At 39.9% G+C, this 23223-nt stretch overlaps 2 protein-coding genes across 6 annotated transcripts in view; one reads left to right on the forward strand and one right to left on the reverse strand.

Moving 5' to 3' along the window:
* The window catches only part of OTOG (otogelin), a 105575-nt gene extending 93229 nt beyond the window's left edge, over positions 1 to 12346 (reverse strand). Inside the window, exons 1-4 of the mRNA XM_042785098.1 lie at positions 12258 to 12346; positions 12109 to 12169; positions 11944 to 11998; positions 8146 to 8236 (exon numbers count right to left, since the gene is read on the reverse strand). Of these exons, the coding sequence (XP_042641032.1) occupies positions 8146 to 8236; positions 11944 to 11998; positions 12109 to 12169; positions 12258 to 12309 (259 nt within the window). The 5' untranslated portion in view covers positions 12310 to 12346. The remainder of the gene's footprint in view (positions 1 to 8145; positions 8237 to 11943; positions 11999 to 12108; positions 12170 to 12257) is intronic.
* A 3255-nt stretch (positions 12347 to 15601) lies between these two features.
* Positions 15602 to 23223, forward strand: part of USH1C (USH1 protein network component harmonin) — a 50068-nt gene continuing 42446 nt past the window's right edge. For all 5 annotated transcript variants that reach the window (XM_042785511.1, XM_042785512.1, XM_042785513.1 and 2 more), the window contains exons 1-4: positions 15602 to 15705; positions 19645 to 19712; positions 21734 to 21877; positions 22381 to 22519. In XM_042785511.1, coding sequence (XP_042641445.1) covers positions 15670 to 15705; positions 19645 to 19712; positions 21734 to 21877; positions 22381 to 22519 — 387 coding nt within the window. In that variant the 5' untranslated portion in view covers positions 15602 to 15669. The remainder of the gene's footprint in view (positions 15706 to 19644; positions 19713 to 21733; positions 21878 to 22380; positions 22520 to 23223) is intronic.

Here is a 23223-nt window from a genome sequence, read left to right on the forward strand (position 1 = left end):
ATTCTTCTCCCCTCTTCTAGAAGCTCATTTTATGGATGTTTTACCAGTACCAGTTTCCTACCAATATCTATTAGACCATGTTTAGTCTGTTTTGCCAGCAGAGAACATTGATAGAAGCACCATTACAGAAGCCAGTGAGCCATACCCTCTTACTGAGAGCTTTAAACACACAAAAATAATCCAAGAGCAAGCTGCACATGGAGGGCATCCTGTGAGTGCATCCCAGCCAAAAGCAACTAAATCTCTGCCAACAATCAGAAACAGCATTTTTAACAAAATGCTATAAATACTCTCCACCTTCCTTTTAGGCCTCTACATTAACTTGAGCAAGACTTCCCAATGCCTCTTAAAAGCCTCACCTGTCTTGCAAGTGTATCTACCACACACAAATTGCTTTCAGCTGTACACAAATAACTCCACATCCAACATTTAATTAGCATGCTCTCATCAGAATTCATGCACTAGATGACGTTAAGACTTTGCCTCTTGTGAGGCTACCTCAAACATCATCCCCTGGTGTTTTAGCAAAGCGTCATCAATGTAGAAGTTTAATGAGAAAAAGATCATATCTAAATTTCCTTCTGCTTTGTAAGAGCCTAGACACTTACGAGAATGAGACTCTGTGCTCACAACTGGCTGTAATACTAAAATGAGGAAGACTTCAAGAAACCTATGGTGTACCATAACTAAAAAAAAAAAAAAAAAAAAAAAAAAAGCTTACATATTCATCTACTTTGGGCCATGGGATTTTACAAAATGTTATGAAGACTTCTTAAATACCCAAATGATTAATTTGGATTTCTTTGTTTTCAACACACACCACACCATTCCCTAAAAAAACAAACAAAAAAAAGAAAAAAGCTGAAAAGAACAAGGCAGGTAGACAAAAGTAAAAGAGAAAGTTCCTTTGCCTAGCTAGCCCAAATAGCTAGCTCCCTTTTCTGCTGGGCCAGCATGAATTCAATTTAAAAACTAAGTCAAGCACCATGGAGAAAGGTCCCTACTTATTCTGACTGAGCCACCTCATTTACATACTCACAGTGATCAATCTTGTCACTAATGCAAAAGCCTTATTCATCTTGTCAAGAGGCAGACATCGATCTCTTTCATCTTGAGTGGCACAAGACCTGTGTAATCAGAGCTCAGGTCTCTGGTCTTTGCTTATCTAAGATTATGCCCTATTGCCTGTCCAGTTACAATAATCTGCAATTAGACTGCAAGTCACATGCCTCTCCGCTGTAGAGGAAGTTAGCCCCCTTTTAATGTTTTGGGTTGAATGAATCCCCTTTAAGCACAGCTCAGGTAACCTGCTTCAAGCCACATTTATTCAGATTGTGTACAGAGTCAGGTGATCCAGGGACCCTTGCTGTCACTGGGAAGAATCTCCCTTGCTCCCTTTTAGAAAGGGATTTAGTCAAATCTGAATTGGAAGTCAACTGACTTGCTGAGGACTATTTTTCTCTTTATGAAGTTCTCTTCTGTCTGTGCATGTATGATTCTAAGAAAATGTGCAGTAGGTTGGCCCTGGCTGGACACCAGGTACCCCTCAGAGCCGCTCTATCATTCACCTCCTTGGCCAGACAAGGGAGACAGAATATGACAAAAGACTTGTGAGTCAAGATAAGAACAGGGAGAGAGTATTCACCAATTACCATCAGAGGCAAAACAGACTCGAGTTCGAGAAATTAGTTTAATGTATTATCAATGGAATCAGAGTAATGTGAAATAAAATAAAATCTAGAAACACCTTCCACACACCCTTCCCTTCTTCCTGGGTTTAACTTTACTCCCAATTTTCTCTACCACTTCCCCAAAGCAGCACAAGGAATCAGGGGATGGGGGGTTGCAGTCAGTTCATCACTGACTGTCTGTCATTCCTTTCTCCACTCCAGCATGGGCTCCCTCCCACAGGAGACAGTTCTCCACACACTTCTCCAACATGGGTCCTTCCACAAGCTCGCAGCTCTTCACAAACTGCTCCAGCATGGGTCCCTCCCATGGGGTGCAATCCTTCAGGAACAGGCTGCTCCACTGTGGGTCCTCCACGGGGTCACGAGTCCTGCCAGCAAACCTGCTCCAGTATGGGCTTCCCACAGGGTCACAGCCTCCTTCAGGCATCCCCCTGCTCTGGTGTGGGGTCCTCCCTGGGCTGCAGGTGGAGATCTGCTCCCCCATGGACCTCCCTGGGTGCAGGGCACAGCCTGCCTTCCCCATGGTCCTCACCACGGGCTGCAGGGGAATCTGCTCTGGTGCCTGGAGCACCTCCTCCCTCTCCTCCTCCACTGACCTCGGTGTTTGCAGAGTTGTTTCTCTCACATATTCTCACTCCTCTCTGGCTGCAGTTGCTGCTGTGCAGCAACTTCTTCCCCTTCTTAAATACATTACCCCAGAGGTGCTACCACCATCACTGACTGGCTTTGCCTTCACCAGTGGCAGGTCCATCTTAGAGAGCCATCTGACAAGGGCTCCAGCAGACATGGGGGAAGCTTCCAGCAGCTTCTCACAGAAGCCACCAGTGTAGCCCTCCCCCTGCTACAAAAGCCTTGCCACACAAACCCAATACAACATGGTAAACATAGCTCTTGTATTTGCTTATATTCCTCTTTACATTACTGCAGTATCTTGCCTTACACTGTATAAAAGATCTCTGTGCGCAAAGATTAGTTATCCTTAACCAGGTAATGAGAGAAATAGCGTTGATTCAGATCACATTTAGTGATCTTACTACTTCAGTGTGCCCTCTTTTAATCATCCAGTTCTGCTCAATTAACAGAGAAATACTTCCTCAGGTATCCAGAATAAACATCCTGTAACAACGGGTTCACCCTGATCTTTGTCATTAAAGGAATATAAACCTCCTAAATAAGCTAACCCACGTGGTCCTACCACAAGTTTAGGTCTCTCCTAGGGAGATGAGGAACATTCTAAGACCTGCAAAAAGGGAATAAACATCAATACTAAGCAAAGGTTAAAATGAGCAAAGGTTATGGAAGAATATTGTGTCCTTCATTTACCTGAAGGTGACCTCTATTAAAAAGTCCCTAGCTCCTCTTTTCCCTTTGACATTATGCCAGTGGAGTGCATTGGGTTGGAATCTGAAATTGAAAACTGGTGAGAGTTTTCTAACAGAAAGTGGTAGACCTAAGTAACATGATTCAACTCGTATAAGTAATAATGTGATTTCTAACTAGTGATGCCATTACTACCTGCAAGTCACTGATAATATGACCATTGTTGTCATGAAGCAATCTGTCTCAAATTCCTTCTTTACTGAACAGGGTGAATACTTGCAATCATCTTATAACACAGGTCTGAATTCTTCTCTGCTCTTCTCATTGCTTAAATACTCTAACCATCTGGTAATTACTGATTAGGCTGCAATCCCACTCAATATGTAGATATCTTAATCCCTTGGGCACCTGGATCTCCACTTAGCTCACCCCCCTTCTTAATTCTTCAGTGTCAGGCAGTAAGAGCCTTCAGGCCAGAGCTGGCATCCTATAAGCAGTAGCAGAACCTCATGCCCATTATTTATCACAGCCTTTGAAAAAGTGAGACTGTTAACCAGCCTGTTTGGATTCCATTGCAAGCATTTCTGGAGATTAGTGCCCAAGCTTCAGAGGTGACTAGTGCTGCTGCTCTCTGAAAAAGAGATGCCTTAATCCCATCACTTAGACCTGACAAGAGGAAGTTCCAAAATCCATTTTGAGACACATTCCAGTCCCACCCAACTCCAGTTGGCCTTTCAAGTGTTCTTCACCTGGACTCTGAACACAAGTTCTGTCCATTTCATGTAACTGTTCATCTTCATCTAAGTAAGCATTTATTTTGAAATACTATTATAGACACAATGTATTTTGCGGGTTTGTATCTATGATATTGTTCCCACTTTGTTTATTATGCTTTCTTACATTACTACTTCTCCCATGAATACTTAAGATCTCTTGAACTTACTTCAGTTGCAAATCAACTCTATGTCCAGGTATGCTCACCCATGATTCGCTTGTCTGATCTTCTAACATGTTTATTAGGAATAAAATAAGTATAGCTGGAAGTAATTTATATCATGTGAAGGCCTTCAGCATGAATTGAGATACAGTCACTAAAGAACAGCTCTCTCCTTGGATCTCAAAGAGGTTAACTGTAAAGAAAGCACGTATCCATATCCCATACAAAACTTAAGACACTACAAAGACATCTAAATTGAAGTTTTTTCACAAAAGTAAAAGCAAATACATTCAAGAACATGTCTGACTACTCAAATTACCATGCACATCAACTGTGAAATACTTGATTTTTTTTTTAACCAATCACATGAATCCCAATGCTCCAAAACTCATTGACCTCACTGTAATACACCATTATCATCAATACACTATTAATCCTTGAAGATTTGTGACTGATGTGGACCTTCCTGAGGGCATTCTTCTGTAAAACATTAAGCATTTCTTAATGTTGGAATTCTGTATTTTGTTACTTTTTTTAAGACGTGGCATGAAAAAATTGTTTAATACAAAACACTGATGAGAGGTTTCCTTTCATGATATTAATTATGAGATTCACTTGGACAGAAAAATTGAAGCATGAAAGTTTAATTTAGATATCTGAAAATGATCAAATTTTTACTTAAGCTAGGTAGGTACAAGGTCCAGCCTGTTCCCTCATATGATTCTGTGTATTTACCAACTTTGGCCCAAACCATTTCAGTGCTTTAGAGTAATTCGTAGAAATAGACGAAGACTTCATAGTTTTCAGGATTCTTTAAAAGACAACACATTTTAAAAACTTTATGCAAGTGTAAAAGAAGTCTGCTTAAAGGTTATCAAAGATCAATTACTTAAAAATCAGAAAACTTTATTTTGCAATAAGGAAAAGCAAAAACACAAAGCAGTTTGGGCTAAGGATTTGCAAGAAACATCAACCAGACCTATAGCCATACATGCAAGAGAAGGTATGCTTAAAGTTGAATATTTAAACTTCTGCTGTCAACATACTTGAAATTTTACATTTTATAACTCTGCATAATTTCCATCGCAAGCTTTCTCGATTAAGCTGTCAGGTGTACTTTTGACTATGGGAGAACTAATACAACAAATACTTCTTGCATTATCTTTTACCCTTCAACTTCATAGTCTTTGAAAGCATCTGCCTGTAATGGCACAAGTTTTCTGTGGCATACAGGCTTCAGCAGGATGAAATACAGCCTTGAAATAAGGACAAAGTTCTCATTACACCAGGTTGTAAAATTTTCCTTTTTGAGATTGAAGTGAATGAATAGGATGTAATTTTAATCCTTCAGTACCAAAAGCCTTTCTTCCAGTTAGCTGCAGATTTTCTGCTCTGGTGCATCTCTTGAAACCAGCACACATAACATAAGGGACAAGTAACTTCTATAGTAACAGTGACTTTAAACGTTAAAGACTCATGTCTGCTACAGCATTTTGACACAGGAAAATTTGAAGGGTGTAACTTATTAGGAATTTTCAGCAGTAGTTTGAAACTTACTTCCAGAAAATGTGTTTTGCCTTTCCCAAGTTCTTAATATGAATTGGCTCTGAAATTTTTTTGTTTAGGGGTTTGTTGTTGTTGTAATTTTGTTTTTTTCTTTAACTTCGCATGAAAACACAGATTTGTGTGAAAGAAAGTTACAAGTTTAACAGCTATGTAAACTGCATGTTAGCTGCTGTCAATTATTCTGACAAACATTTCAAAACTCAAATCCTATATTCCCTGGGGGCACAAGAAGCTAACATGGGAATTTATCTCTTTGCATTTACTTATACTATACCAACTTCTTTGTTCCATTGACATGTAAGACATTACATCACTTTCTAAACTGCCTTCAGTTAACTAATACAACATAAAGGTAAAGAGCTCTATTGCACAACAAATCACACACCCATCATACAAAAATTCCACCTAAAATATGTCAGTTTATACATACAGAGTTACAGGAAGCAATAAAAAAATGTTATTGCAACAAGAATTGACTGTAGAAGGATGAAATATAAGTCTGTTACAATCACAGTTCTTTAAGTACGTAAAAAATAGTTTTCAGATACACATCACTAAACTGGAGAAAGAACCTAATAACCTACCTTGATGGTTAAAAAACAAAACAAAAACCATAACAAACAAACAAAAAACAACAAACAACCACACCCAAAAAAACAACCAAACCTTTACTATTTCATATACCACTAGACTGGTACAAATCCCAGTCTAGGGGCAGAGCTATAGGAGCTTGCATCTCTCTCCAAACAGAAACGACCAAAACGAAACTACTGTTCTAAGCATTTAGAGCATGTTACTGAAACGCCTGAACAGAGCAGATCAGGTTGTTCTTTTGTTTTTAATGTCTTTTGCACACAGACAGCAATGGATTCTATTTCCCACACTAAGTTTACTGGGATTTAAAAAGGAAACTTCCTCATCTAGATATCTCACTGTTTAAAGAGTTTAATAGTCTTTATTTTATTTGCCTTCAAATATGGGCAATCAACAACAATTTTTAAAGCATGTCTCCAAAAACATTGTCTTGCCAAAGCAAGTACATCAGAAATGTAAAATCCTAATGAAGTATTTTTACCCCATAGAAATGAGTTAGAAAGAAACCAGGAAGTTTATACTATTATATATGCAGGGGGCAATGAAGCCTAATTCTTGCCGTCGTAACTACATCCTCCTTTAAAAGCTTAGACATGATGATTTATCATAATATACTTGCTACCCATTTCATTCTCCCTCCTTCTAGATTTGTTCTTCCCTTTCTTAAATATTAGGCCTATTTAAGAAACTATAAAACTTGCACACAAACCCTTTTAATGAGTTCTATTAAAAATAGCACAATGCATCTTAAGTTTTTTTTTTTCTAGCTGGTTGCTCTGAAGCAAAACATAAAATCCGCTAGTCACATTAAAGGAATTTTCACTTGGCCAAAAATAAACCAAGGAACCAAACAATTATTATGGAAACAAATTTCTCAGCATGATTTGCACCATCTTCTCTTTGCAAGCTGTTTTAGTTGGTTCAACAAAAAAACAAAACAAAACAACAAAACGAGATAAGAAAATATCTATTTTTTTGTCAATAAGCTGGTGCAGTCATGAAAAGCAGAGGAGTTTTACTAGCATAGACTGCCACATTGTGTGAAGCAATTTTATCATATGCAATATATATATATGTTAAATTTTTCACATAGAGAGGTACGTATACAATAGTTTGAGTAATATTATGCTTCTCTAAACCCTTCTATTTTTCCTCCACATTCAGCCACACACTTCTCAAAAGCTGCTGAAAACAGTTCGTATTTAAAAATTAAAGGCTTTTGGAGATGACACAACCCAAATCACAATTGACCATAGTCCATACATCTGTCTTACAGTGTGTGCTACAAAGTCAGTGGATGCAATCCCAGACTATTCATTATCAGGCAGGTCCCATGCCCAATGCAACCACTCAGGCCAACTGAAGAGAAACTGTAAGTTTCACACCACTAAAATTACTCTGAATTACTTTGCATGATCTTTCTCCATTGTACAAGACAAGCATGGCATGAGCTCTACAAAAGAGCTAACACAGAGGATCTTTACCCTTGAGCTAGGAGATTTAAGCCTGTCCACTGCTGAAAATATAATGAACCAAAAAAGCCAAAATACAAATTCCTCAAACAAAAGCCCGCCACTGCAAACTGGTGGCTAAGAGTACCTCATCCTGCTAACCCTTAGATTACACACACAAAAAGCATCCATAGATTATGTTGGCAAAAAAGTAACAAACAAAAAACCTCCAAGCACAGAAGAGATACAAGACAGATAACTTAATGGCATCTAGGCAGCAATCCACATCTCTAGGTAGATCAATACAATAGCAGACTGCCCTGCTGAAAGCTCTTTGTTAGAAAAACTACTATCAGAGACAGTCTTTCAAATGATCAAACCAGAACCAGGCATAAACTTAAAGCTAGGTCAAAACGCATGATAAATTGTCTTACTCCTGTAGTCATTTGAGACCAATCAAGGTAGAGCTCCCTTACCCTCAAGACCTGTATTAGCTATTTCAGGTTTTCTTCTTCATAAAAATAATTATATGATGCAGAACGTAAAAAGACAATTAAAGTTATTTCATGTAGAAACATTAACTTACTAGGTGGTCCACACTGCATACTGTGAAGTCTCCTGTTCCGAGATAAGGATAATGTAGTAGATGAAGCATTAGAAACTGCCATTCCAGACTCCTTTCAGAAAGAACAAAGAAATCAGCAGCTGTAACCAAGGCACCTTAAAAATCTCTTCACTGTCTATCAGTAAACTTACCACTTTCAGTAAGCTCACTGCTTCATATTGGCTTACTAAAAAGTTATCAAAAAAAGCACCATTGTAGAGTAAAAAGTAGAGTCACTCAAGACTCCTAGTAAAGCAGCATCAAAGTATATTAAGCCTGAAGACAGCAGGCAGATTTTAAGCCAGTTAAGCCAAAATACCTAAAACTGCATATCCACTGTCCTCTGTGCCCTTCTCCATACTCCTTTCACTCTCAATTACAGCCTCTATACCGTCATGTGTATTAACATAGCTATCAATAAAAACATTCAGCTGTTTTGGGAGTGCTTATCATTCAGTTACAGTTATTTAAAATAATTTTAAAGTTTATGCATGCACAAATCAGTCAACATATAAATTAACAAAATGTCTTGTAAGGCCCTAAATCCAGACTATTTTCCAGGAACCCAATCAAAAACCCAGCAAAGTCAACAGGTTTGTTTTGTGGTGGTTTTTTTATTTGTTTGTTTTAAAAAAAAAAAATCATTAATACCCTGGTTAGTTTTCAAAATATTTCCTACCATCTTCTCTTTAGTCTTTTCCTCTTGTTCTAACATGATGGCAAACTAAAGCTTTTGTTCCCTTGTGTTCCTTTCCTCCTAAGTACTTCTACCTTCAACAGTCAGCAGCAGGATATCTTCAGTTTTCTTGTATTAATTCTCAGTACTGTGGTGAGTGAAACTTCCTTTTTCTCCAATAAATTGCCCTTTGGAATCCCAGTGTTTCTAGTCTATTAGACCTTGTAATCATTTTTAAAAATTGGTATATCATAATAGCATTGACTCCCCTCCTCATTCTTGCCATATTCATCTATTAATCCAATTTCCACTTCATCCCTTCATCACCACCCGTGGTGCCAGTCACAATCCCTCCACTCTTTCTCAGCTCAAATGATTTACAAAGTGGCACCTGTATCACTTCTGAACCAGAAATATACTGAGTGCCGCAGGTTAGTTGTTAACAGCTTAGAAATAAGTCATGGTCACTAGACACCCAACAGCATCTAGGTAAACTGGAGGGATAGCATTCCTTCACATCGTTTTACCCAAAGATAGTGCATAGTTTAGGTATGAAGTGTGAACATATGAGTTCCTTCAATCTTTTTGCAAGTGCAAAGTCTTAGCATTTTATTTATAAGTTCATTACCTTTTCTACCACATTTACAGAGAAGTGGGAGTAGGTATAAACCCCTTTAAACAAACAGGTACTATAGATACTATCTTGGAAACTGCGCTTTAAGATGCAACTTTGAATGCCCAGGTTCAGGAAATTGGTGAACAAAGACAACCCATCTTAAAAGGAGCTTTTTAATGACTGAAAGACATAGGACAGCACCTCAGCACATATAACTTGGATATTGCTTCCTCTCAAAGAAAAATTGTGGAGAACACTAAAGACAACAATTTCTGTATTACTTAGAAAATAATTTCCACACCAGCTCTTGTAGAAAACACGCTTTAAGGAAATAATATTAACTCGTTGTTTTAGTATGCACGAAACAACCAGTCCTGTAAAATGTACTGTCAAGTAGAACAGAAAGTAATATCAACTTTGATCTACAAAGGTGCCTTAAATAGTTCTTCAAGACTTAAATACTTACATTTCCTCAATTAAATAAAAAAAAAAAAAGGTCAGGAACACATCAAATCACAGAAGCCAATTCAGTCTATATCATCTACTTGAGAAAACAGAAGAGCAGACCTGTTTGGTCAAGTTACACACACCCATTGATATTTTGTCATGATGTGGTTATATTGTCAAGCTCAGGACCAGTGGAAGCATACCTCCTAATTAGCATGCCTTTGTTAAAACTGCATCACTCAACTTCTAGAACAAAGATACGATGTTATAGGGAACTGCCTACATCTACACTGAGTAGCATTTTTCTCAGTCTAACATGAATTTCTCAATTCTCATAAGCCCATGACTTACAAAAGCAAGTTTTTCCTATTAACAAAGCATCTGATTACATTTACCTAATTTACTTAATACAGTTACACAAATGTTAGAGCCATTTCATATTATTTCCTCACTCCACGTTATGAAGAACAGCAGCTATATCCTTTAAAATGTTCATATTTCAGTGACACGTTAATTACAGAATACAGTTTGCATTAAGGAAAATGCAGTGACAAATACAGTATCTGTTAATAAACAGCATTAACTACAATGTATATCTACAGTGATAGAAGTAACTGAGAAAAATATTTCCAAAATGACATTGTAAACAATACCAGCTATGTCTACATAATTTTACTTAAGGACTTGGTTAGATTTACTGCATTTAATTTGCATGCCCTAGAGTTTTATCATTCAAATTTCAGTTCTGTGCATGATTCTGTAAAGCATTCTGAAGTGGCAGGTGTTTTCTGTTATAAATACCTACTTAGACATTTAACTGGAAACTGATCTCATAATTTATGTCATTAAGTAAGTTTTCATGGACGTAAAATTCTGCAAAGGGCTTAACAACTATCATTCAGTGTTGCTTTACCTTTTCCTCTTGAAGAAGCTTCTTAAAAGCAAGAACACGTAAAAACGCATTACTGTTACTTTTAGACAGTTCAAATGTTTAGAACAACTACTTGTCAGGTTCTTACTTTTTTAAAATTAATATTGATTTTTTTCTTTCTCCTAAGCATATTTTTTACTGAAGTTTTCTGTTCAGTAGGCTAGCACGGAAGGAAACAAAGAGCCTATTACTGTGTCTTGAATTCTGGGGGGGCAACCTCAATCTGCAAACATCTGCTCTTATCGGTGGTTGATTTTGTTACTGATTTGCAGTTACACGGCATGTTTTACTCTCCACTGAGCTTTTCCCAGAAAGAATGGGGAGAACGCAGAAAGAAAGGAGACTCCTCTGCGGAGCCGCGAATAAGGGCCACAAAGCAAACTTCCCTTTTCACACCCTTGAACAAGGGAGCAGGAACCACACACCCTAATTACATTTCAGCAACATGCCACGAATTATATAGTTGGGTTGCCAAGATAAGCCACATCCAAAAACCAGTACTGAGATGTAGCGATCTGATACTGCCAACTTGTTTACTTTTATTAAGAACTGAAAAGACTCCCAAAAAGCGATTATTAGTGGATAACCAGACCAGACCTCAGCTTTCCTTGGCACAAGGATGCTTCATACAATATATAACTATTTCTGAACGGGCTGAAGTTCTAGCTACCATCTTCCCTCATTGCTTAGACGCTTTAAACTCCACATTTCCTTCCGTTCATGACTGACATTCCTTACGGCCTGGATAAAATACACCTTCATCGCCGTTTGATGGACAAGCCTTGAAGAATTACAAAATGTAGCACACCCATCAGATACACAGACGGTATCGTGGTGATACATAGTCAGGTAAGAAATAAGACACAGTTTATCCTGATGACAACCGTAACACCCATCCCTCACACCGGCCACCCCGCGGAGGGGTCTCGGCAGCGGCGGCGGCGCAGCGCAGAGGCCCGGCGCCATCTCGAGCCGCCTCACCGGGACAGGCCGCTCCGCGGGCGGGAAGGGGCTGCCCTCCCCCCGGGGGGCTTCTCGGGGAAGAGCCACACGCCCCGACGGCCGCGTCTCCCCGAGGAGACGCCAGAGCGCCCGGCCCGCGGACCGTACCTGCGTCGCCGCGGCGAGGCCATCCCCTCTCCGAGGTCCCGCGGCGCTGCCTCGGCTGAGGACAGAAGAAGGCAAGGTTTGCCCGGCCCGGGCAGCCCACCCCGCCCGGCCCGCCGCCCGCCCGGCCGCGGTAAAGGAGCCCCCTGTGCCCCGGCTGGCTCTTACCTGGGGAGCGGTAGGTCCCCGCCGGCAGGGAGCTGCGCCCGGGCCCCCCTCAGAGACAGAGCTAGAAGGCAAAGGCGGCAGGTTAGTGATGGCCGGGACTGCCCTGCCCTGCCGTCCCGTCCCCGCGCCCTGCCAGGCGGGAGGCTCACCGAGGGGCAGCCAGGCGCACAGCAGTGCCCCAAGGAGGAGCTGGGCCTCCATCGGGGCTGGCGGGCGGCAGCGACGGGCCCACGGAGCTCCAGCCCTCAGCGCCGGCCGCTACCTGTGCCCCGCACTCATCCCGCCCCCCCAGGCGGGGCGGCCGAGGGGTTTATCAGCCTCCCGCCCGCCCTCCGCCCCCGGCCCTTCCCCGAACACCCACCCCGGACACCGCCCCTCGCTCCGAACGGGGCTCCCCGCGCACTCGAGCGGCTCCGGCCCCGGCCCCGGCCCCGCCAACGCTCCGCTCTGAGCGCCCGTGCCGGGCGCTGACCTCGCCGGCCCCTCACGTTTATTGCCCCTTACCCGCCTTTCTGGGGGTTAGTAAATGCTTAGGGTTCAGCAGGAGCTGAAGCCTCCGCGGTGGGGTGCGGTGTGAGGCTGCGCCCGCCTCTAACGCGAGCAAACTCGGGGCTTTGCCCCTGGGAATGTCGCGCGGCTGAAAGCCGTGGGCTGGCGGGGAGCTGCCCGCTTGCGCTGAGGCAGCGAACGCGGGCGATGCTCCGCACGGAGCACTGGCCACGGCCCCTGAAACAGGGCAGAGCTCGAGTCACGACAGCCACGAGTAAGGCATGGACTGAATGCAACATGCAGCTCGTGTACGGATTATTTCTGTAGCTTCCGATAACTTTTTTTTTTTTTTTAATATAAATTCCCACTCTAATTTGGAGCTCTCTGTGGACCCTTTTCCAGGTTTAGTCTTTTTTTTTTTTTCCTTGTGATTAAATTTGCTGTCTGTTTTACCTTCAATTATTTTTCTTCCAATTTCTCTTCTTTCTTCCTATTCCTGTTACCTTTTTTTCTGTTCCTTTTCCCTTTCCCATCTGCTGCTGCCTCTCTCCCCATCATTCTTCAGGTTTGCATATCTTATAACAGAAGCTTTAGAAGCTGCCCGTACCAGGTGAGAAACTGTCTCAGATGAAAAGGGGCCTTTTCTGACTGCTTTGGGTAGTCTGTTAACAGTAAGTCATTAAAAAGATCTCTTTTCTGCCTTTGTAATTTGTCCCTGTGGATTGTGTTTCTTGCTGCAACAAGTGTTTCATTTCTAATGAAATGATGGAAAACTAGTGATGTTTTCACTGAGAATTTTGTTCTTTCTTGTAAATGTTGGAGGAAGAATATGTATGAAAGGAAAGAAAGAGAGACAGAAAAGATATTCTTTAACTTCAGCACTGCCTTTTCCCAGCAACCTTGAACAAATTTTTAGAATTATATGCTAGCCTCAGCCTGTAGCAGAGCCCATCTACTCTAAATGCACCATGCATTTGGCTTTGGTGCACTTTCTGTGATCCAGATTACATTAAAGGAGATAGAGAAAGTAGATCAAAAGCAACAGAGATCAGTTTACACAACACACATTTTAAGATATTTCTTTGCCTACTAAATGGCTTGCCCACGTTACTCATTTTCCCTTAATGCCACAAGTAGCAAACAATAAATGAAACAAGGTTAACGCTAATTTAGATACAGTTTGATCTCTTGTGATGAAAGATCTCATTATCCAAAATTACTAAACAGTCATAACTGTACCATCTTTTAATATGACATATTTGAAGTAATGGAAACTTCATAACCATCTCATAAATTTACTGATTAACAGACTTTAAGTTTTGGGCCATGGGACAGTTTTGTGGCTTTGTTTGCTTTGTATTTATGCACAGTAGAGCACAGGAATTCATGTAATAGAGCAGACTAACACCCCAAGTTCATTATTCTTTCTGTGGTGTATCCTTTACCTGATGATTCAGAGCAGTTTTCACATCACCAATGAAGTAAATTCCACAATATTTTACTACATGGAGGAGTTTCTGACTCCTGAAAAATGTATTTATATGATTAAAAAAATGTTACTGTCTTTTAAATGAGCATAACTTGAAGCTTGTAAAAGATCCATTTCTGTAAAGTCTTCTAGAAGCGATTGATAAATATCAATGGCTGTTATAGTCTATATGTAAAATTAAAGGAAACATCTGTCCTTTAAATTTTGCGCATCTCCTTCCTTCTCTTTTCAAATATAAGACAATATTGTTTTGCATATGTCCCTCTTCAAATATAAGACAATTTCATTTTGCATATGCAGGGAAGAAGTTCTGTAGCTGTGTGTCTCATGCTTGAATAGAACAGCTTTTCAATATTGTGTGGTACTGGAATTTAGGTAGAAGACAAATGATTTGTGTACTAGTAGTTGCACTTCTAAGAGAAAAATGCTTTCTGAAAATGGTTTTTGTATTTGTTTGTATACAGGTTAAAATGCATTCCCCTCTTATTCCTGACACTGAATATGAGAAATGGGTAGTGTACAGACCATCGAAATGTTCCAATACAGCAAAGCCATCTTCTGAAAGAGGTGAGTGCAATTTCTAAAGGAGCTGGTATAGCTTATGAAGTTTATCACACATAAATAATAGACCAGATTCCAGTTTGTATTTGGCAGTATGGAACCTTTTTTGTCATGCCTTCATATGTATTCATACAAGTTTCCATTCTTTTGGAAGGAGGAGCAGATGAGCTACCTGCACTTACGTGAATCCTGTTCTCTCCAGAGTTACGTGGGTAAAGCTGATTCTACAGGGAGACTAAGGGACATGGGTGAGCAGGTCTCCACTTGCTTCCAGACTTGATTGCAGAAGTCTTTATTATTGTGTGCTACAATAGGGAAAGTGGGTGAAGAACCAGCCCAAGACAAAATAGTGTAAGAGAGATTAGCCTGAAATAGGCGTCTTTTGAGGTGCTTTGAGCTTGATTCTTATGCAGTTACTCACAGTAGGCGTGTCAGAGGCTACATTTGTAGGCAACAATCTTCTGTTAGTGGGAAAGGCTGGTGGAAACCAGACTTAGCGGAACATCAAATTCACCCTGCTTGCTTAAAATTGAAAAAATTGAGGTTATTTGCAGTAGAGCAATTTATTGAAGCAATTCTGGGTTTTTTTCCCCTCCATATGTTAGCATGCTTTAAATTTTACATCTTTGTGCTTTTCTTAACTAGTAGGGCTAGTGACATACATACCTACAAACACAAAAGAGGAGTCTGAATGTGAGATTTGGGCCGTGTTAGAAGCACCAGGTGTAAAAATCAGCCTAGGGAAAAGGCCAGGTAACACACTGCGGGGGTGGGGGTGTGTGGGGAGTGCGTGTGCTTCGCTTCTTTTTCTTTCGCTTTGGTGTCGAAGAACCAAAGCCTGGGTGGCAGGGCGGTTACCGCTGCCCGCCGGCTCGCAGCGCTGAGGCGGCGGGGAAGGGGAGCGGCGGACGGGGGTTGGGGCTGCCGTGGGCGCGCCTCCCGCCGCCCCGGGGCGCGGCCTCGCCGGCGCAGCCGCTCCGCGCAGCGCCCGCACCCCGCGCAGCGCCCGCACCCCGCGCATCATGGAGCGCCGGGTGGCCCGCGAGTTCCGGCACAAGGTAAGAGAGCGGGGCCCCGGCGCCCACGGACACGCGGGGTCGCTGCGTGGGGCGCGCCCAGGCCGCGGGCAGAGCTGCTCCCCCGCGGCCCGGAGGCAGGCGCGGGGCCGGCGGGCCTGGGCCGCGGCGGAGCGCCCCCGCTGCGCCCCCGCTGCGCCCCCGCTGAGCCCCCGCTGCGCCCCCGCTGCGCCCCCGCTGAGCCCGAGCGAGCGGCGGGGAAGGTTGAAGCACGGAGAGCTCGGCGCTGCCGGGCTAATGGCGCGGCAAAGCGGGTGGGCAGCCTCCTGCGAGAGGGTGGTTGTAAAACTTAAAACCCTTAAAAAGGGAGGGACAGAAGAAAAACAACTTTCCCCAGTGCACGAACTTTTTCAGGGCTTGATGCAATATATTTTATTTTAATACCATGTAAAAAATGTTGCGCCCGCTGCAGTTCAGCGGAGGCGAAGGTGCAGGGGCTGAAGCCCGGGCCCAGGCGGTTCACCTCCGCAGTCCTGCGCGCTGCCGGCCGCTGCTCGGGAGGCTTCGGTTCCACCTTAACACTCACCAGAGCAATTGTGTGTGTGCAATCATGTGCAAATGCACTTGATACATGGAGAGGCTCAGTCTGCCTGGCACGTCACTTGGTCATTTACCCCAGTTATGTGCTCAGCAGAGTTCAAAATTGTATGAACAAAGTAAGCTCAAAACTCACTATTCAAGGAAAGGAGGAGGGAAATGCTTCACTTCTTTAAGAGAAGTTTTTGTATAGCCATTTAGGACTCAGATGAAAGTTTTCAGTACTGTTTGGGGGGGGAGGGGATGTGGAGGAGATTGTGGTTTGTCTTGTTTTTTTTGTTTTGTTTAGGTTTTGGTTTTTTTTTGTCATCTAGGGAATGGAATTTCTTTGAACTAGTATAATGTATTTATAGAAGTATCACCTGGTAATAAACCCATCAACTGAAGAATTGTTAGAACGAAGTAGAGGGGCTGCAAAAAAACACCTGTATGACGAGCTGAAGTTCGAAAACATTAAAGACAGGATACTTTGTAGTGATGACTACAGCCCTCTAGCAAGTTATTTCTGCCTTGCTACCTGTTACTGTATAACTCAACAGTGGGTTGTGCAACAGATCTATATGGTTCCTAGGCAGATGGTTACCATCTTGAACTTTAAACCTTTTCCCTTTCATTGCTGCAATAAATCATAAATCATTCTAGTCTCACACCTGATAATGCAAGACTTATTTGCATCAACAAATGCTGACAGTAAGTAGGCTACATATCTGAGTAAAAACTTTATCTGAGTTAGAGGATACTGGAACAGGTCTTTTCTTTAAATTACTCTGTATCATCCTGCATCTAGTGGCCTCTGTGGCAATTTTAATGTCTTAGATACTTTTTCTGTGTCAAACCAGTGAAAATGTTCAGCTACAGGATCTGAATTTCCTCAATTATTTGCCACTTTCATTCTTTTTTTTTTCTTAGTAATTTTAATCAGTTCTCCCTATCAACCAAGAAGCAATGCAAAATATATAATATATGCAAATATATTGTCCAGTTCTTTATGCAAATATATTGGACAGTTCTTCCATTTCCCTCAATAGTTTTTGAAAGCCTGTGTAGCTTAAATAGAACTTTATCTTACTATTTGAAGACTGACAGATTGGGTAATGCCACAGTAGTGCATTACTGTAATCTGAACTTTTTACCCACAACTTCTCTTCTACTGAATAAATTTACGTAGACTTGTTGCCAGATTTAATTTTTCTTCTGTATGTAGGTGCAGTTTTTGTGATGACTCCTTATGAAATTCTATGAAAAAAACAAGGCAATTTATATAGTGGGAAGTAGATCATAAGCAACTCTATTTGTTTTCTAGGCTTGTAAATTATACAACTACTATGAAGATACACTTAAATAATCACAAAAAGTTTGAGGTTGGAAGTGACATCTGGAGGTCACCTGCTCCAACCCCCCTGCTCAAGCAGGGCCACATAGAGCAGATTGCACAGGACTCTGTCCAGATGTTTTCTTAATATTCTTAGTTTAAAAGCTGTGAAATCATCTATCCCATGCCTCCACAGTTAGTGAGAAATAGATACTAAAATACTTCTCTGATCTAAGTTACACCATGTCACCACTGATTTTTTTAAAATACTTTTTTTCTTAATGATCTTTTACGATTTATGAAATTAGTCAGCTCTTAGAAGCTGTTGATATGTGTAGGTCAAGTGTATGTCTACAGTATGACTCGCAAGGAGTTAATGAACTAGGAAAATGTAAGAGATGCAGGTTGCTACAATGAAGTGATAACTGGTGGAATAGAAGGCAGCAGGAGAAGAATGACCTAATTAGAGAGATGGCCCAGGAAGATAAACTCAGCTGTAGCATTCTGAATATATAAGAAGTCACTTGGATGGTTGTTTTTGTCAGAGGAGGTTGTTGGTATAGGTTAAGAAATGCAGGAATCAAACAATATGATTTTTTTGTTTTGTGAGAAATGGAGGAATTTAGATATGGCCTTCCAGTTCCTGAGGGGGAACGGGGATGTGTCCATCAGCTGGCATATCAGGAGAGAAATGTGATGTTGCTTTCCCAATCAGCATAAAACATTTAATGTTCTTTGTAAGACAGTGCTCTTACGGTATCTTTGCTAGCACTAGAGATTGAGTTCTGTATACCAGACCCAAAGCTGATAATATTTTTTTGTATTCCTGATAGGAAAAAGAAAAATGGGTGTTGGATTTAGTTTTACATGTATCACCTTACCTTGAGTCTGTATACAGTACTGGTGAACCACTTAGTTTTGATTGCAACTATTTTATTTCCTTTTAAGGCAGACTTTCACGTCTGTGTGTTGAAATTCACTGTGAATAAAGTGGATTACTTACTAGTATTACTGTCAAGCAATCTTGTCCTGTATGTAGATCTTTGGCCTTTAGGTGTTTTGAAAGTGTTTTTTTCCAGAGGAGACAAGTAATAGAAAACCACCTGCATGTGAAGTACTGCTGGCTTTAGAGAGCCCAAAGTGACAAAGGGAATATGAAGCATGTATTTAGTTTAGCGTATAATGCAAATGATTGCAAACCTGGAAAGAAAGGGCCTTTCTTTAAGTATGCAAATTGGTCCTCAGACTTTACGTCACAGTAATATTAGCCTTTAGGTCAGATGTAAATTGTTTCCCTAAACATTAAGCTTGTCCAAACGTAAAACTAATGTGATGTGACCTCTCACTAGAAGTAAGATCAATGGGGGTCTCACTGTCTCTGAATATAAAATGAACTGTGCATGTGAGAATTCTTGGGGTTGTTTGTTTGTTGTTTTGTTTTGTTTTTTTTTTTGCTTTATTTTACTGTAATTATCCGAGAGCAGGCATAGTAATATGACACTGGTTTAAGTAAACGTGCTATTAGTGGGGGAGGAAAGAATAACTAGTAAGTTCTATCAGTTAAGAGCTGGAGCAAAGAGGAACAGGAGTGTAGCAGTTTGCATAATGTTATAAGTGAGATCCTAAAATCAGTGGTTTGGACGACAGAACATAGATTATAATCATCTTGGTGTGGTGGTTTTATCTGTGACAGCATGTGCTATATTAATGAATGGCCAAAAAGGTTTTTGAAAACATTTATTGAAGAGTACAGTGATTATCAGGTAAGGCAAATATGATATTAATGTAATAATTTTACTGCTAAGGGGAAATTTAGCATGCAGAATATATCGGTATTTACCACATTGTCCAATTGTCGTAATACTAATTTTAGAAAGTCTTGTTGTAAGTTTCACATTGTGAGGTAATGCTCTGTTGCAAAAATGTGTTTATCTTAAAAATAAAAAAAAAAAAAAAAAGTTTTTCCCTGTTGAAATTTTTGCTCTGTGTCTTAAGAATTTCTGAAAGTCTTGTATGTTCAACCTTTGTGGCTATTTAGTCACAGATTTACAATAATGTCCTTGGATTTTCAGGTTAATCTACTAATTGACAATGAAGCGGAGAAGGATTACCTTTATGACGTGCTGCGGATGTACCACCAGTAAGACCTAAATTCATATATGTTTGTGAAGAATTTTACTAATGTTTTTAAATGTAAATTGTGAATATTCAAGGTTTTGAGTGGTCTTTCTATATGCTACTAGAAGAGTAGTTGTAGTAGGTTTTTATCCTGTTTAATGAAGTTTTATACTTTTATAGTGTAGACTGCAGACAAGGAAGGAGCATGTGTGTGATTGCCCAAAAAGTTGCTTCAGTTTTATGAGTTCACAGTTTTGTAAAAGAATTTGGTGGATTCATATTAGGGGGGAAAAAAAGCACGGCAATGATAAAACTGTTCTTAGGAAACTGGAAGAGAGTATTAATCCAATTCATTAATATTTCTAAATATTGCATTTTTTATTTGTAACAGAGGATTTCATTGAGCTTGCTTTTTCAAGATTTTTGCTAACTATTCAGATAAAAATTTCTTTGCAGGTGTTTCACTTGAAAGCTGAAAAAAATTTAGTTTGGGAATCTCTTTGGTGTGTTTAACAGCTCTGTCTAATTATAACATAATGGGAAAAAAATGGTAAGGTGATAGGCCTATTGCCAATCCTTTTGCTGAACTGATTTAAACCACAGTTGCTTAAGACCTGTATCATTGCAGATGAGATCAGCCTCGGATCCATTGTTTTTCAAAGAAGATGAGAATGTATTTTCCACTCATCATAGACAAGTGGCTCTGATAGACATTGTTTCCATTCATATCTTAATTAATAGCGTCTCAGCTGAGTGCAATGTAGATGCTTCCATCTGATGTTTGCACTGAGCTATAGTTATGGGTGTATTCATCTGCATATCTGATTCAGTTTCACTCAGGTCTGTCTAATTGCTTCTCCATTCATAAAGCCTGTTGTTTGGAAAGCCAGTTGATTCAGTAGCTCTTAATTATTTAAAATCTTCTTGCAGTTACAAAATTAACAATGCATATTGTAAAGTTTCTTCAATTTCCAAAATTGCAATTACTTGAGCAGAATTTCCAATACCTCTGTGAACACGTTGGTGATGTATCACTTTTTTTGGAATACATTATGAAGTATTCTAGGGAAAAAATACATGCAATTGCTGTTGGGAGTTAACGTTTAATGTCTTCTTCACTACAAATACCATTTCCAAAAGTATTTGACCTCTAATCTCATGTAATGTGCATTCCTGATCTGTATTTTCATTGCATATGCCTCAGAAATACTGTGTTCCAGGAAATGTAAATTATAGGAGAGGGAACAGCAAATAACATAGACTAAGTTTAACTGGATGTCATGTAGGTGTAACTCCACTGAACCTTAGGGAGCAGTTACTCTTGCAGCTAGGAAATGAAGTGTGTATTCTAGACATATAGCTATCTCAGTGCTGACAATATCAAGGAAACTACTTTGCATAGCTCTCATAAAACATGTTCACATCAGTTTAACTTACATAGATTTTGTTTATTGGTTGGTGGCCCTTCAATTTTGATTTGAAAACAAATTGAGTCTTAAACCAGGACTTTGCTCTAGCTACTGATTATTGCAATTGTTTGATTTTTTTTTTTGTTTGGTTGGTTTTTTTTCCCCCCTGAATCAAAAGAATTTGTCAGTCCCCTGAGTTCAGAAGATGAATGAGCTTGTAGCGTAGATTCACTTAGAAGGATTCCTAACTAGTAAGGAAATAAAAATCTAGTAGGCAGGTATATTTGATCTGGAAAGTTATTTCCAAATGGTTCCATAAATCTTTGGGTACTCTGAGAATGAAATCTCCTATATATTGCCTTTATTTTCTAAGGTCATGCATATCACTTCTGTAGATGACATCTTTAATTTCAATTATGTTGAAGCAGGTGGTTGTTATTCCTCTTTGCTTACAGAAGACTTGCTTATTCAGAGCCTATTTTACTTTGGTTAAATCAATATCTGCATAAATAACTTTTTTAGTCAGTTGAAGGGACATGCAAATATTGAAATCACATGTACAGCAAGTTATTAAATGATGTTTTGTGTTGGTGTGTTGATTACCTGTGCTTGTTTTCTCACTGTGTGTTTGTAGATCTATGAATCTCCCAGTGCTTGTGGGGGACCTAAAGCTCGTGATTAACGAACCAAGCAGATTGCCTCTATTTGATGCTATCCGCCCACTTATCCCGTTAAAACACCAGGTAGAATATGATCAGCTTACACCCAAAAGATCACGGTAAGAGAATGCAGAACAATGCTGCTAACTTAAATAGAAGCAGGGAATACTGACTGAGTTTTCAGCTAAATTCTGAGTAAAATATCAGTCACCTGTGTAGAACTGGTCATATTTATTTGACTTCTACTATATTTGCTAGAGGTACCGTTTTGAGCTACCTGAAATTGTTTGCTAAGTAGTTTAATGTAGTAAAAGCAGGGTAAGGGAGTCAAAAACAATGCTTTCCAGTTGAAACAATCTTTTCTTATTTTTTCCTGCATTTAATAAAGAAAAAATTCTTATAGCTCGAATCCTCTAGAAGCAGATAGCTTCAATGGTTGCAGATGTCTTCTCATGAAAAATCGTGATGGCTTTAGCTAACACACATCCATCCAAACTTAAGTCAACTTGCTCTTTTTCATACATAACTATTGTAAGAGAAAAATAGTGTGTAACTTCCATATGAAACATTATTGCCACAAAGTTTTATGCAGTGAACAGTCAAGTATCTTCCATTTATGCAGAAAGCTGAAAGAGGTGAGATTGGATCGTTTGCATCCTGAAGGACTTGGAATAAGTGTGAGAGGTGGACGGGAATTTAACTGTGGCCTCTTCATCTCCCAGTTAGTTAAAGGAGGACAGGCAGACAATGTTGGACTTCAGGTAGGAAAATTATATTCATGGCTGCTGTGCTGCAAAAAGCCTTTTGCTACAATGTTAGGGAAGCAGGCAGTGTGAACTGTTCTTTAATATTTAAATAGCTATTGCTAAGGTACTCTTTGTCTCTTGTAATACAATTCATAAAAATATGTATGTCAATGCCATAGTAAATAGCATTATACCAATGCTGAATCAAGTTATTAAAGTGGTTCTTTTCTTTTCACCGTTTTTAATGATATGTATACTTTTTTTTATATTTGGGATATGATAATTTTTGAAGATAAAAGGACTTAGTGGAGTATTTATTTTTCATGTGTAGCAACAGCTAAATGTAACCAGATGGAAAGGAAGATCTTTAGGCTGTGGTAGAGTGTTTTAAGTTGCCAAATTCTGATTAAATGTAGAACAGAGCATATAAATACTAAAAATGTTAATTCCACCTTTCACAGATATAATTTGTGTAATGAAGTTTTTATTTGAACTTCATGTATAAGTTGTGGGGGTTTGGGTTTATGCAATGGAAGTACATAAAAGAAAGAACCTATTTTTAACCATTTCCAGTATCCTTTGTACTGCATAGAATTGTACTTTCAGTGATGAAATTTTAGATACATGAACTCTAACAAGATTGACAAAAATAAATATGTGTAGAAACACATTTTTTTTCTAAATCAGTAGCTAAGCAATTGGCATTAATGAAGTTTTGG

This window comes from Tyto alba, unplaced genomic scaffold (genome assembly GCF_018691265.1).
Source record: "Tyto alba isolate M040663 unplaced genomic scaffold, T.alba_DEE_v4.0 Super-Scaffold_8, whole genome shotgun sequence".
NCBI classification, from domain to species: domain Eukaryota; kingdom Metazoa; phylum Chordata; class Aves; order Strigiformes; family Tytonidae; genus Tyto; species Tyto alba.